This window comes from Peromyscus californicus, unplaced genomic scaffold (assembly GCF_007827085.1).
Source record: "Peromyscus californicus insignis strain IS unplaced genomic scaffold, ASM782708v3 Scaffold_10__1_contigs__length_136768540, whole genome shotgun sequence".
Lineage (NCBI taxonomy): Eukaryota > Metazoa > Chordata > Mammalia > Rodentia > Cricetidae > Peromyscus > Peromyscus californicus.
The window spans coordinates 133623499-133639038 of record NW_026294391.1 but is presented as its reverse complement, the minus strand read 5'-3'; the positions used below and the strand labels follow the sequence as shown (position 1 = coordinate 133639038).

Genomic DNA, 15540 nt, shown 5'->3' with positions numbered 1-15540 from the left:
TTTAATTTTCCAAATTCTGCAAAATGAAACACATCCATTTGCAAAATTTCATTTCTTTGAGTACCTTTTGGGTTACTTGCTGCAGGTTATTTAGATTATGGTTACACAAAGAACAAGTATGACCTTTCCTTATAGTTTTGTTGGCTTGTTGCCAAGTGATGGAAAAATCTTTCTTCAAACCTTTGCTATTATCATGATGTCTCTTATGAAATTCTGAGGCATCTAGTACATTTCCTACCAATAGCTGATCAATTTCATCATTGCCTTGTGCTAGAGGGCCTGGTAGACCCATACGGGATCTGATATGTGTTATATACAATGAGTGATTTCTATTTCTATTTGTTGTAATTGAATAAATAACAAAGTTAATTCTGAATCATCTGGAATAAGTTCAGTGATTTCAATATGTAAAACAACTCTTTCTGCATATTGAGAGTCCATAACTATATTAAGAGTTCTGGAAAATCTAATAATACCATGAGAATAGCATATAAGTCTGATTTTTGAACAGAATCATAAGGGCTTTGAGCCACTTTACTTATTTTCCCTGACTTATAATCTGCCTTTCCTGATTTAGTTGCATCAGAATAGAATGTAGGGGCTCCAGAAATTGGTGTCCCTTTCACTACATGAGGGAGAATCCAATTAGTTCTTTCTATAAACTGAAGTCTCTTGCTTTGGGGATGTTTGTTGCTAATCTCTCCCAAGTAATTATGGCAAGCTCTTTGCCAGTGTTCATTTTCTGCCTATAATGAGACAATCGCAACATCAGTAAAAGGAAACTACCATTTCTGCAGGGTCTATTCCTTGCTAATTAACAACGTTTCATTTTTCTTTCAGAATCAATTTAGAAATCTTTTTCTACATAGGTCTTTAATTTTTTTTATTCTGTGTGCTAAAAATATCCATTCTAAGACTATCTCCTCTCTGCATAAGAATTCCTGAAGGAGAATGAGCAGAAGGTAGACTAGAAGACAATCAAGCTCTGGATCCAAGTGATCCACATGTACAACCTATACTTTCTTTTCTCTCAGCCAATTCTCTCAGCCTCAGCTGATAGGTTTTTTTTTTCTGGACTGATTTGTACTTTTTGTGGTTGAATTTTCTGTAAACCTATCTTATATCCTAGACAATTAATAGAATCTCTTCTTTGTATTTTTTCAGAAGCAATTTTTAATACCCAACACGGCAAAATTCTCTTTACTTGGTCAAACATTGAGTTAGCCAGTAAGATATCATCTATATAATGGTAAATTATAGATTGAGGGAAACTGTTTACAAATCATTTATAACAGCTGTTGTGCAAAATATTGACACAAAGTGGGGCTATTTAACATTCCTTGTGGCAAGACCCTCCAATGGTACCTTTTAATAGGTTGAGAATTATTTCAAGTGGGCACCGTGAAGGCAAATTTTTCTCTATCCTGTTCTTGTGAAGGTATAGTTTTTTAAAAAAGCAGTCTTTTAAATTAATCACTATAATAGACCATCCCTTTGGTAATACGGAAGGCAATGGAATAACAGGCTGAAAAGAGCCCACTGGTGAGATCACCTTATATTTACAGCTCTCAGATCTGTTACCATTCTCCATTATCCAGATGTCTTTTTAATGGAAAATATAGGCGAATTCTGAGGACTGGTCAATTCTTCAATATGTTGAGCATTTACCTGCTCCTGTACCAGCTGTTCTTGTGCCTGTAATTTTTTTCTGATGTCAGAGGCCATTGTTCCACCCACACAGGTTTGTCAGTTAACCATTTTAAGGCTAGAGCTGTTGGTACCTTTGAAAGACCAACAGCTGTTGTGCCCTGCTTTTGTACAACCTGAACGGTCTGTGACTGTTCTTGATAATACCTTTTAATATTTCTCTCAGAAGCATTATTTATTTTTAAGGTTTGTTGAAAGATGAATTTCCAAACAGTCTTATTAATAAAATACCCAGAGCCAGATACTGGGGTGAAAACTGAGAGATCAGAGAAGCAGAACAAGCCACAGCCAACCTCACCTCACCAACTCCTTGGCTGATCCTATATCCACGAATCCTCAGACTGAAAGCCTCTTGAGTCCTCATCCCTGAAGGTCTCAGTTGAACTGCTTAACAACCTCTAGTTCCTGGTCCTCATGCCTTATATACCTTTCTGCTTCCTGCCATCACTTCCTGGGATTAAAGGCGTGTGCCCTTCCCAAGCAAAGACATGAGATCTCAAGTGCTGGGATTAAAGGTGTGTGCCACCACTGCCTGGCTCTGTTTCCAGTGTGACCTAGAATTTATAGAGATCCAGGTGGATCTCTGCCTCCTGAGTGATAGGATTAAAGGTATGTGTGCCACCACTGTCTGGCCTCTATGCCTAATCTAGTGGCTGTTCTGTTCTCTGACCCCCAGATAAATTTATTGGGGTGCACAATATATGAACCCCAGTTTATTTCTGAGGTTGGAGGAATGTTAATCAGTGTTTTCCATTGCTACAACAAATCATGTCCCCATAAATTCATGCTTATGTTAGCCACATATGGTTTTAATTTTCCTATCTGTCCTCTGGCCCTATACATTTGACCCATCTTGTATTTTGTTTTACCTGAGATAAGGTTCCAATCCCCAAGAGCTGAATATCGATCTCCTGAAGAGGCCAATCTGGATGCCAAGATTTGGGTGAAATCATTGTTACATCTGCACCTTTGTCCAGTAATCCTTCAATTACAGTGCTGTTTATTCGTAATTTTAGCTTTGATCATTTATAGCAGTTTGCCAAAATACTTGTTTTATGGTCTCTCCTGAATTGCTTATCTACTGAAGCTGTTCTGTCCTTGATCACATGCACAGCAGTGCTGTTCTTAACAGCAGGCATTAAATCTTTTAATTGCTCCGTGGATGAGTTTCTCTGATGCTGACAGGAAATGATTGAACCAAATTTGGTATTGGGTCCTGTGGGAGGCCCCCAAGGCATTTTCCAATGGCAACAGGTTACCTTGCCTGTCCCTTGTCAATCTGCATTCATTAGTCCAATGCTGGCCTTTGCCAACCTTCTGCATACTCCGGAGGGCTGAGACCTTCCATTTGGATTATGTCTAGAAAAAAACATTGTCTCTAGGAACACCTTGCCTACCAACCCTTTTCAGATGACCTTGCTTACCACAATTAATCATCTGACATTTTGATTTTTCTTAAAAGTTTTAGAAATCACTTTTCCTATCAAAGTAGCAGCCTCCTTACTGGTTCTGTCCCTCTCATTTACAACTTCATGCTCTCTACTCTCTTTAACCTTTAAATCATAGCTCCTCCTTCACAACCAGCATCATTCACATCACAGGTGCTTCCTCCTTGCCTGCATTTCCTGACCTGCTAAGTGCTCTTCATCCCACAGCCAACCAATGCTGGCTCCAGGTCTCTCCCATGAGAGTTCTAACCTTGAAATCACCCTTTAAAAGCCTTCACTGGCCTGTATGGCATGACCATTCTTGGCCTTCACCTCACATGACATTTGGTGGCCATCAGCAGTGTTGTCTGTCTCCTTTTATGGATCACTTTCCTGTCTAGTCTTAGACTTTCTCTGCATAACTTCTTATGTGCATGTTTGCTAGCTCCCCCTCCTCCAACGAGCCTGCTCATGAAGTCAATTCCATGGCCTAGGTTTCCCCAGGACCCCTTGAGGTGAGTACTGCCACTCCATGCATGCCATCAGAGTTCCTCACAGTGTGCTTCCTGGAGCAGCTTGTGTGAGGACCACGAGAAGATGGTAAAATAAGAACATCTAGGCAAATCTCGAGGCCTGAGCAAGTCTGTCTGTGACTAGTGGGCATGGGATGTGCTCCTGGGAGGAAGGATGTTTCCAGGATGTGCTAATGCCCACTAATTACAGAACCTCTCACCTAGTGGCTGCCAAAACTTCCAGGCTGACATTAGCAATAGCAGCTCAACATCCCCATCTGGTTGTCCCAAACACCTGTTGTCTCTTCTTCTAATGACAGACAGTACTTACAGTCTAAGGTGGGTATTGATATCATAAAAGGCAAGGGAAAATTAAGGAAGAAAAGATATGAATGAGTGTCAGCTCCATGGATGCTCAAGACTGAATCCCATCACTTTACAGCTTATGAAGTGGCAAAGGACAGCTGTTCTGTACTAAAGAATTTTGGGGATGGAATCAAATGGCCACTGTACTGGCTAATTTTATGTCCACTCGACACAAGTCAGAGCTGAAGATTGCTGTAGGCAAGCCTACAGGGCCTTTTCTTAATTAGTGATTGATGTGGGAGTTTCCAGACCATTGTGGGTGGCAGGTGCCCCCCCCTCGGGGGCATGGTGGTCCTGGTTGCTCTAAGAAAGCAGGCTGAGCAACACAGTAAGCAGCACTCCTCCATGGCTACTGCATCAGCTCCTGCCTCAGTTCCTTCCCTGATTTGAGTTCCTGCCCCGACTGACTTCCATGATCGACTTATGTAAGCAAAAGAACCCCCTTCCTCCTCAAGTTGCTTTTATTCGTGGTGTTTCATCACAGCAATAGAAATGCTGACTAAGTCAGGTACCTTTCATTTTTCACCCAAGGACAAGAAAACTCAGGACTAACTCTTTCCTTTGGTCTGGGCCACCTGAGTTTGGGCTCTGCTTTTCTCTCCAATGCAAGTGATCTGTCCTCACATGGTCTATGCTATGAAGGATAAAGTAAACATTTAGGAAGAATGGGAAATTTACAAAAAACGTGATTCTATATTATGCTTTAACACGACAGTTTTGTCTCTGTGTGGTATATGCATGTGTTTGCACACATATGTGCATGTGTATACCTGTGGGTGCTCACGCAGGAGCCAGAAGTTGATGCTGGGCATCTTGCTCTATCAGTCTCCACCTTCTGTTTCTGATCCTGAATCAATGACAACCTGAAGTTCCCAGAGTGACAAGGGTGTTTGGCCAACAAGTCCCTGGAATCTTCCTCTTTCCACCTCTGAGCACTGGGCTTCCAGGCATATGGCACTAATCCTGTTTTAGTTGTTTGTTTGTTTTGTTTATGTGGATACTGACCTTCCAAATCCAGGTGTTCATGCTTGCCTTTCAAGCACTTTAACCACTGAGCCATCATCTCTGCAGCTACTAACACAAAATGGTGAAGAACACGTTTAATGTCTTCTCATTTAACAGACTTTAAAACCACATTTACAAAATTTGAGAAACCCACTTCTACACAAATACCCTGCACAATTACCCCACTCCTAATCATCTAATGGGAAAGTTTCCTACTTTGCAGCATTAGGTATGGGTATGGGTATGGGTATAAGGTTTCTCATGAAGACTTGACAAGCCACTCATCACTCCCCCAAATCTGATGGACTTTCTCTTCCTATAAGGGAGTATGTTGACATGTTTTTATCATTTGCCCATCCTTTAATGAACACCATGGCTCTGGGACTGGGTTGTTCTGAACCTCAACCCCTGAAAGCCAACTCACCACCTGCTCTGCCGCAGCCACTCTGAATGCTTTTACTCTGCATTCCTGATCTCATTGCCATAGGCTCTATATGGAACCCCCCAACACACACACACACACACACACACACACACACACACACACACACACACACACACACACACAGACACTGCTTGCAATTTGTCAGCACAAGGATCATGAAGTGCCTCCTCTCAGGATAAAATCCCATATGTTGTATCCCACCCTCCAGGCAGCACCTGCTCTGCCTACTGCCTCCACCAACATGCCAGCACCTAAACCATGACCTTAGCATCTCTCCCCGGAACAGAAGCAATCCAGAGAGAATGGCCACTTCCACCATCCTGCTTGGCCCTCTAAGCTCATACCATCTACCTTCCCTCCTGAACCACTGCATAAAGCCCTGCCACTTCAGGCTCTGACACAACGGATTCCTCAGAAGCTAAGCCTGATGTTAAGAGAGTTTTTCTGTCTGTCTCTTGATCTATGTCTTAGTTAGGTGTTATTGCTTCAAAGAGACACCATGACCACGGCAACTCTTATAAAGGAAAGCATTTAATTGGAGCTGGCTTACCGTTTCAGAGGTTCGGTCCATTATCATCATGGCAGGGGGCATGGTGGCATGCAGGCAGACATCATGCTGGAGGAGGAGCTGAGAGTTCTACAGGCAGCAGGAAGAGAGTGACACCAGGCCTGGCTTGAGCATTTGAAACCCCAAAGCCCACCACCAGTGATACACTTTCTCCAACAGGGCCATACCTACTCCAACAAGGCCACTCCCATTAATGCCACTCCCTAAGCATTCAAATATATGAGCCTATAATGGCCAATCTTATTCAGTCCACCACAATCTGCATCCATGGTTAACTTCATATTCAAAATCATAATCTGAAGAGAATAGTCTAAATTTTCTGCCTACAAATGATAGCAATGAACACTGTGGTATTCCATCACAATATGAATAAAATGCTTTCAAAGCACAACAGACTTGCCTCTCTGCTAACACTATCGATGGAAGATGGGGAAATGGCAATTAAAATATTCTAAGGGGAAATGGAAAATGAAGTAGACTATGTGGTCTTAACAGTATTTCTTCCTCCCAAGCTGGGAGACAAGTCACTTCACAGATCTTACCTCTGCACAATTCAGGATGAATCATTGTCTGTTAAATTAGGTTTTTGGTTGTTTTTTTGTTTTTGTTTGTTTGTTTGTTTGTTTGTTTGACAATTACTGACATGTTCTGATTACTCTCATCCAACCTGCTTTTATCTCCCTCTATCTTCTGTCAGCCCTGAAGCCCCCTAAAAATTCCATTCCCACTTTCATGACCTTCTGTGCTCTGACCCACTAAGTTTTCTTTTCTTATATGTGTATGCAGTAGTATATTTATGCATACATGTCTGGTGTGCATGCGGAGGCTAGAGGAGGACATCACATGGCTTTCTCCACAGCTTTGCCACTTACTGCCTTGAAAGGTCTTTCAAATGAACCAAAAGCTAGATGTTTTGTTTAGGCTGCCTGGCCACTGCCCTATTGGGATTCACCTGTCTCCCACTCTGGAATTACAGGCACATGCAGCCATGTCTGTATTTCTACATGGGTGCTGGGGCTTTGAACTCAGGACCTCATACTCACAGAACAAGTGCTCTTAACCACTGAGATATTCCACCGAAGCCCTGACTGAGTTTACCCAGGCCTGTCCACGGGATCATGAGTTGGGGAGTAACCATTTGGAGTCCGTTGGGCTCGCCAATAGCTATGTAACTCAAGATGATGACTCTGCTCATTTTATAAATATTCCACAAGTGTTTGTGTTCCTGCCAAGAAGAGATTTCCCTTTGTTTTCTCTTTCTGAAGAATATATTCAATAAGGATGATATATATACACTACCATCAGAGAATTAAGTAGACGATATTTTGTTGTTCTCTACTTTGTCCCACCAATGATATCAGTACATGAGAATAGTGAACCCTATCCAGTAAATTCATACATTATCATCAATGTAAGATGGACTTTTTTTTCCTATCACATTGAACACAGCTGTCTATTACAAGACCAATGCCTTGAGACATTTAAATTTAACACAGCCAGAACATTGATCGGTTGCAAGCACATTTTATTCTGCTTAATAAAATGCAACTGTAATTTGGCACCCACATAAAAAGTCAAATTCATTCACCGCTAGGAAACGCAGCTCAATTTAGTTACCCTATGAGGAGACATTACCAAAAGAAATACATTGCATAGAAAAATCAAGCAAGCAGAATACAGAAGAATGTTTTTAATCACCATCTCATTTTTGTACTTCTCATTTAAAATCTTAATACAATTTATAAGCAGTAATGCACCATCTAAGGTGGTCCTGTCTTTGAGGTTGAAATGGACAGTGGAAACTGAAAGCCCACTTTCTATTTAGGCAGTTCTCCTTGAAGTCTGCCTGAGGAGACAGGGCTGGGTTTTCCTAGCTGCTCCTTCATTCTGCCTCCTATAATATGCTGTTTCCATCTAAGTTTGTGGAGCCACTAGCACAAGCTCATCCTGACATGGGAAGGGAAGAACTCACCACCCCCATGAACAGGGACCTCTAGGGAAAGAAAAAGGAGCCTGATGGAGGGGGAGAGATGGGAAGGAAAGTAAAGGTACAAACAAGCGTGAGTGAGCATGATCACAGCTTATCACAGTGAAATTCAATAATTGGTATATTTTATACGATTATTTTTGAAAGAGGTTTTTAAAAGAGGAAAGGAATGAGAAAAGAAAGATAAAGAAAAAAAAAACCTCACCTATAAACTCTGGTTTGAAACAAAATATACAGTTCAGCCAGGGATGTAGTTCAGTGGTACAATGGCGGCCTAGCTATTCTGACACTCCGGGTTGATTCTTCAGCATTTCAGGAAAAGGGAGAAACACAAGTGAGTAACAGTTCCAAAATGCCTGAGTAAGTCAAATTTTAAAATCTCATTGGAAAGCCGCGAGAACAGAATGGGAGAAGGGACATCAGAGCTTGTACATAAGTTCTTAGGAATATTACATTCAGACAGCAATAAAGGGAAACAAACAAATATGGAGGGCAGTGATGGGATCCCTGGAATACTAATAGGATCAAATGTCTCTCCATGGCAAACCAACCCAAAGAAGAGCTGCTTGTTGAGGATGGAAAACCTACTCAATGAAAGGGTGACCAAGGGCTGGAGGTACAGGTTTGCAGTAGTGTGATTCTCTAGAATGAGCAAGACTATGGATACAGAAGAAAAAAACCACCTGGCACATTGAAATCATAGCTGACAGTCTCTGAAACCTTGGCAACTACATGCATAACTTTGTGTAAGTCAGGGTTCTCCAGGTAGAGTCAATAGAAAATGTATGCACACACACACACACACACACACACACACACACACGCACACGCACACGCACACGCACACGCACACGCACACGCACACCACACATGCACACACACACATGCAAGTACATGGGGTAGGTGGAATTCATTGAATGTCTTACCCAATTGGGGGCTGGGTTGTTCAAAAAATGACTTTGTGCATGCTGGAGAGTGGGATAATTCAGTATCAACTAAACGGACAAGCTGAAAGCCTCAACTCAAGGAGGACAAATGTTGCAGCCCCAATCCAGGCCTCGGAGCTCCCTGGAGCATAGCTGCTGTGCGTCTTCATTGGACAGCTGGAGGCTCTGGAATCTGGTGGCCATGGGCGATGGTGACAGTGCTACATGCACTAGCTCGGGAAGGATGGAGCTAGGCTGCCCTGGCAGGCTTTCTCTTATTTTTCTTTAATTCTGCCTGGGCTCCCAGACTACTGTATGGAGTATCCACATGCAGGATTACTCTCCTGTGACTCAGTCTTCTCTGAAAATGATGCTGTAACAGGCACACCAGAAGTGAGCTTCCCTAATCTTACTCTAGGTATCTGTCAGTCCAGCCAAGTTGACAACCCAGATTAACCAAGACACATGGCCTTCTAGTTAGAGGAGACATGTACAAGCTCAAGTAAGTATCCTGGGTGGCCATCAACACATGACAGCATGAAGAAAATGCTATATTATATACAGTATATATTATATAATATATACATTACATGGCACATTCACATGGAGGACAAGAAAAGGAAAGCCTGTTCTCCACAGGCAAATGAATGTAACAGGGCATTACTTAACAGTAAGAGAAATACGCCAAGTGTCACATGTTCTCTTTTACTTCATACATGAAAACTGGAAAAAAAAATCAAACCCATGGACCAGAGAGTAGGACTATTATAGACTGTGAAAAGGTCTGTGAGATGCAGCATCTGAGAGTGTGGGAGAAGGTAGAAACATGGTGAGGCTGTGTATCATCTGTGCACATATGTACGTGGAAGGAAATGGCACCATAAATGACATTCATTTGTAACACTAATGTTACCAACCATAAAATTAAAGATGGGCAAGGATGATGGCTCAGTGGATAAAGTATTTGCCATGCACATGAGGATCCGAGTTCAGACCACGAGCACCCATGGAAAATGCAAGCACAGTAATACTCTTAAACCCCAGAGCCAGCATGTCTGGGGTGGAAGACAGAGACTGGTGGATCCATCTCCAAAGCTCCTGGCCACTCAGCCTGACCAAATCAGTGAGTTCCATGTTCACTGAGAGGCTGTGCCTTAAAAGATAAAGTAAATCCACAGCCCAACTAAGCTGACCAGGTAGGTCCCTTTCCTCATGGGAGCTTAGTGTGCAATGGTTGCTAACAGCACACTCTTTTGGAGTGAATTCACCCTGTTGCTTATATAGGCTACCCTAAGGGACCTGGGAGACAATTTTCTGATGGCTTTTCAAGTCTCTGATCTCAATGTTGTCCTCAGTCTAGGCTCCAGACAGGTATTTGTGGTGCCTCAGGTTACCACGGCCAGGGTTCTCATTGTCCAGGCCATCGTGTCCACTTGAATCACGCTTCAGAATAAGGAACATCTGATGGAGGCCCTATGTTGAAAGTTGAAAGCCAACTTAAAGCTCTCTGACTGCCAGAAGGCAAGTGGTGTTATTAAGCCCCTTCCTCCCACTTTCTTGCCCTGGTCATCCTCACTGAGTTTCTTTTTTTTTTCCATCTGTCTCTCTCCAGACCCACATCTCAAAGAGGTGGGTCTTTGCTAAGTTGAATGCAGATTGATCTAAAGACATGGACACTGAGAAGCGACTCATCCCTGATGGCTGTGGGGTTAAATACACCACCAATCATGGTCCCCTGGGCATTGGCGGTCCCTGCACTCCTGAGGTAGTCTACTGTGGTGCTCTCCTCTACCCTACTAAATCATGTTCAGTAATAAATTTCACATCCTGTCTGGAAAAAAAGGGTGACAGAAGATACCAAGTGTGTCATCCTCTCTCTCTCTCTCTCTCTCTCTCTCTCTCTCTCTCTCTCTCTCTCTCTCTCTCTCTCTCCACACACACACACACACACACACACACACACACACACACACACACACAAACGTAATGTTTTTGTAAATCCATCAGGCTCATCTTCAAAAGACAATTAAAACTGAAACCATCAGGAAAATTTGAAACAAAACAGTGGTAGGCAGGGCCACATGAAAAGGGACAGCACAGGGGAAAGTGATCATCATTCCTCTCTTCCCTGTCAGAAGGGTTTTGTTTTCTATCATAGATTCATTTCTGTAATCTACACAAAGAATAAGTTTAGCTCACAAACTCCAAGTAAAAGGTGAAGCAATTTCAAATGTGTTGAACAGATGACTCAGCAGTTGTGAACACCTGCTGTTGTTCCAGAAGACTCAAATTCAGCTAGCCACTACCCACCTTGGGTAGCTCACAAGCACATGTAACTCAAGCCCCAGGGGAACTGAGGCCCTCTTCTGGCCTTCATGGGAGCCGACACTCGCTTGGAATAAGCTCACAAAGTCTCTACAAGTACACACCCATGAAAATATGCGTCAAATGGACTGAACACACATTCTAAGGACTCATAAAGAAAACAGAGCACAGGACAAGGGGAAAAGAATAACTCAAGGGTTAGACAAACACACACAAGCAAGCAGAACTTCTTGATGAAAATTAAACTCTAAAGAGAACACTAGAAAATGCTCCTGGAAACACCCATCTAAAATTCTGAAACTGTAAATGCTTATGCAGATATTCATCGATGATAAAATGTTTGTGACCAAAGATGAGGGCAGGTGTCTTCTAACCAGGGTTGAATACAGCCTAGAAACGAGTCTTTGGGAAATGCCACAGCCCCACTGCAAGCTCACACCCAACACGTTAAGATCTGGCTCTGCTGCTGCGGGAATGCTGTCAACAGTTTAGCACATCTGGGCAGGAAAACATGAGTTGTGCTCAGTTAAGTCTGAGTGAACATGTCGGGTTGGTTTTCCTGTAAAGGCCCATTTGCAATGGAATTGGCTCTGTGACCTCCTGAATAAATGAAAGCATGCACAGAAAAATGGATCCCACCGTTATTTATTTCTTCCTGAAATAAGAAAGGTAACATTCACTTTGGGCAAGTGACAGAGAACCAAAGAAGCCAATCGTAAAATCAAATGACATTTTCTTGCAAAATGTAACTGCCACTGCTGGGGAGAATGTATCTCCCTTGCTGTCAGGGGCTGGAGGATCCACACTTAACTGTTGCTACTCACAGAACTGTTGGGGGTTCACTTAATGGTTAACAGAGTCTCAGTCATATTTCTAACAAGCGAAGTAAAGAGAAAGGAGCTGCACTGACTGCTACTAACGTCCTCTTAGCATGGCTAATGCTCCCTGTGCGTCCTCTACGTGAGCGTCAGATGGTTTCTTCAGAGTGGTCAAGGACCAGGGATTGAAGGTATGTTTCAACAACAGACACATCTTGCTCTTGCTGTTTGAAAATGGAGAATTAGGGAATTGTTATTGCATCTCTGCCCGTAGGAAGCCATCTCGAGGCTCACGGCATTACAGACACACGACTTACAGTTTCCATGATAACTCTGTCCTGCGCCTTGGAGATTTCTTTCTTCACTTCACTTTCTTCACCACCAATAAAAGCTTTGAGATGTTCACTCAAGTCCTTGGCTTTCTGAAAAAAACAAACAAGCAAACAAACAAAACTCTGCTTGAGCACAAAGCCCTGGCTTGGCTTGACACCTCACCTCATTTAATTTCAAAAGAACCGACTCTGCATATCCAAAGGACGCTTGCTATGAATTCAAAGAACGAACAGTGGCTACTTCACACACATCTAAATAGCCACTCCAAAGAAAGCTCCAGTGCCACATTTTAAGGTGGTGCCATTGTGGGACAACAACAGCTAAGACACTTATCTCCGAAAATGGGTGGAGGATCAGTTAAAAGGTCCCACGGAGCAGACATGGAAAACAAGGCACAGGCCCACGTTGGAGACCCCCAAGGTTTCCCAGAGGAGGGAGCCATTCACTATGTCCATGGAATGTGATTTTTCAGAGGAAGACACAGTGTACGATCCCATGACCCTTCAATCTAAGAAACGCTCAAGCAGGGACTCAAACCCCTCTGATCTCTCAAAGCACACTGCAGTGGTGGACACAGAGGAGAAAGAACTGTGTCACCCTCTGTCCAGAAATTGCAAAATGCCTGTTCAGTCTCTGCCCTATTCCCAGGGCCCAGAGCACCTTGGGAACAGATGACATGCACACTAGCTGAAAACAGGTATGGAAGGGGAGCTTGCTGGGCTCGCGGCTGAAAAGGACACAAATGGTGACTTCAAGCAGTAAAAACGTAAGATTTCCTTAGAGAAGACAAGGCACAGGGAGCTTTCTGGGCAAAGAGCAGAAGCAAAGCATGGACACGGAATAGGAGCCACTTCAGGGGAAGCTGGTGCACTGGGAGGAGGGAAGACAAGATGGACAGAGGGAAGCAGGCAGCCAGTGAAGCTGTCAAGAGGCTGTGGGGGGGGGGGGGACGGAGGGGGAGGGAGAGGGGGCGTGTTGTGCAGAGGACACAGGAAGCAGAGAGAATTAAGAAGGAAGGCCTCTGGGAAATCTGGAAGAGGGAAAGGCCATGTTTCAGGACAATAGTCCCTCAGAGCCAGAGCCAAGGACTAGGAAAGGAGGGAAGCCTGAGTGGAGAGGCAGAGGGAGATCAAGAGAGTGAGGGAGTCAGAAGAGCACAGGGCAGAAGGGCAGGGACCACCTGGGAAGCCAGAGAGGCCCAGTCACAAGGCTCCCTCTGTGGTGCTGCTCACATTGAGCACTCACAGTTAGAATCAAGCCTTTCTGGTCAGTTCTTCCAACCAGTTCCCAAGCAGTATTCAGCTGCATTAGAGCTGCATGTTCCCTTTCCTTAAGCTCTTCCTAAAGGACTGGATGTATGTAGATGGCCCCCAAGGTCTTGAAAATTCATTTTTACTTTTCTGTGTGCATGGGTGTGTGCCGGAGGGTGTCCCTGTATGTGTGCTTGAGTGTGGAGACCAGAGGTCATAAAAAACACTCAAAGTGATTTCCTTCACATGTACATGTTTGCACGCATACACATGTGTGTGCTCCCATGTGCCGGCGCCTTCCTGAACCGCTCACCACATGACTTTTTGAAGCAGGGTCTCTCACTAAACACGGGGTTTCCAATTTGGCTGTACTGGTGGTCCCACAAGCCCCAGGGGTCCTTGTGTCTCTCTCTACCCTCACCACTCTGGGGTTACAGGCACCTGTTGCCATGCCTGGAGGACACATGGCTGCTGGGGATATTCACTAGGGTACTAAATGGGGTACTCATGCTTGCTCAGCAAAGACAGGCCTAGCTTCTCGATAGCATCTTGAAAACATTTAATTTACTGTGGCACACTGAGCACGTTAGTTAAGGCATCTGAATCAGATATGAGGAGAGATTATTTCATAGTGTATTTAAATGAGAGCATCCAAAAGAATTCCCACTGAAGGGCTGCTTCAACTCCTGGATATATAGAGGTCACTTAGGAACTAGAGCTTCGGCAAGGGTACGATTGCCAGCTCGCAGCTCTCAGTTCAAAGAGGGTTAATCCTCTGCCAGCTTTGTCATTCCCCACATCTCTTGGGGAGCTCTTGAAATACACGGCCACCAATACTCAAGAACAATGCTGATGTCGGAAGACTACAAAACACTCAACATGAAAGAAAATAAAATCTACCCTTGCCCATTGCTTGTTTTACCGACCTGTCCAATCCAAACGAGTCAAAGAAAACCAGAAGGATCCCCAGACTTGCCAATTTCCATCGAAATGTCACGAGAGGTCACTAATAGCTCATCACCGCGATGCAGTATGCTCCTTTCTAAGCAAATTTCCAGTCACCAGCTCCCGTGCTAGAACACTGTCCCCAACACTGTCATCAGTTTCCCAGGTTAAACAAACCTTAGCATTTCTCCTATGTGTGGGGAAAATAATCCAAAGAGAATGTGATCCCGGTTTTCAAAACTAATTACTTCTCCCACAAACTGAGAAAGGGCCAACCTGTCTTCTGCTTTTACAGACACCTGGTGTGACATAAATGGGTGTGTTCTGTTAACAAGTGCAATCCACCAGACCTTCAAAAATGTGTCACATAAATCTTTAGCGTTTTCAATCCTGGTTTCATGATCCTCTATAGCTTTCTGTAAAATCTTCATCTGCTGCTGAGCTATAAGCTGAAATAGAGGAAATCAATGACAAAATGTCAGTAAAGCTCAACATCCAACCCTGCTGCTTACAGGAACTGCTTCCCGTGATGTTTTGTGTTCTGACATTCATGAACAAGTTTGAAGACATGCCCTTCACTGCCAAAAGCAACATAACACGGTCTGACCAGTCACAGAGTGAGATAGTCTGTCAAGCCTGTGCAAAAATTCTATGAAATAATTATTCATTTTGAAATTAACACAAGACCCACCTAATCTGTGGATTCTCACCTCACCAAAATTAAGTACAAAGCATTCCTTTGTTTTCATAAAGTATTTATTTTAATACAACGAGGACACAGAATAGCTTCCAAGGAAACCCTTCTTTTCAAAAAAAAAAAAAAAAATTTTTTTTTTTTTGACCAAAGCCTTCCTCATCAATCAGTCATTCCCCAGCTTGTGACATTCCATCAACTACATTATCAACCAAATAAGAAGGGCAGGGAA

General features: G+C 43.3%; 1 protein-coding gene and 1 non-coding gene across 9 annotated transcripts in view; one reads left to right on the top strand and one right to left on the bottom strand.

Moving 5' to 3' along the window:
- Positions 1 to 10115: 10115 nt before the first annotated feature.
- Positions 10116 to 10255, top strand: LOC128118066 (small nucleolar RNA SNORA70). Its single transcript, XR_008220994.1, has one exon. It is a non-coding gene; the product is annotated as a small nucleolar RNA SNORA70 (small nucleolar RNA).
- Positions 10256 to 11895: 1640 nt separating this feature from the next.
- LOC128112314 (X-linked lymphocyte-regulated protein 5C-like) overlaps positions 11896 to 15540 on the bottom strand; it is a 46659-nt gene continuing 43014 nt past the window's right edge. For 5 of the 8 annotated variants that reach the window (XM_052741397.1, XM_052741399.1, XM_052741398.1 and 2 more), the window contains 3 exons: positions 14965 to 15063; positions 12404 to 12508; positions 11896 to 12310 (listed from right to left, as the gene is read on the bottom strand). In XM_052741397.1, the coding sequence (XP_052597357.1) occupies positions 12236 to 12310; positions 12404 to 12508; positions 14965 to 15063 (279 nt within the window). In that variant the 3' untranslated portion in view covers positions 11896 to 12235. The remainder of the gene's footprint in view (positions 12311 to 12403; positions 12509 to 14964; positions 15064 to 15540) is intronic. The other 3 variants (XM_052741395.1, XM_052741396.1, XM_052741402.1) reach the window with 3 other exon arrangements.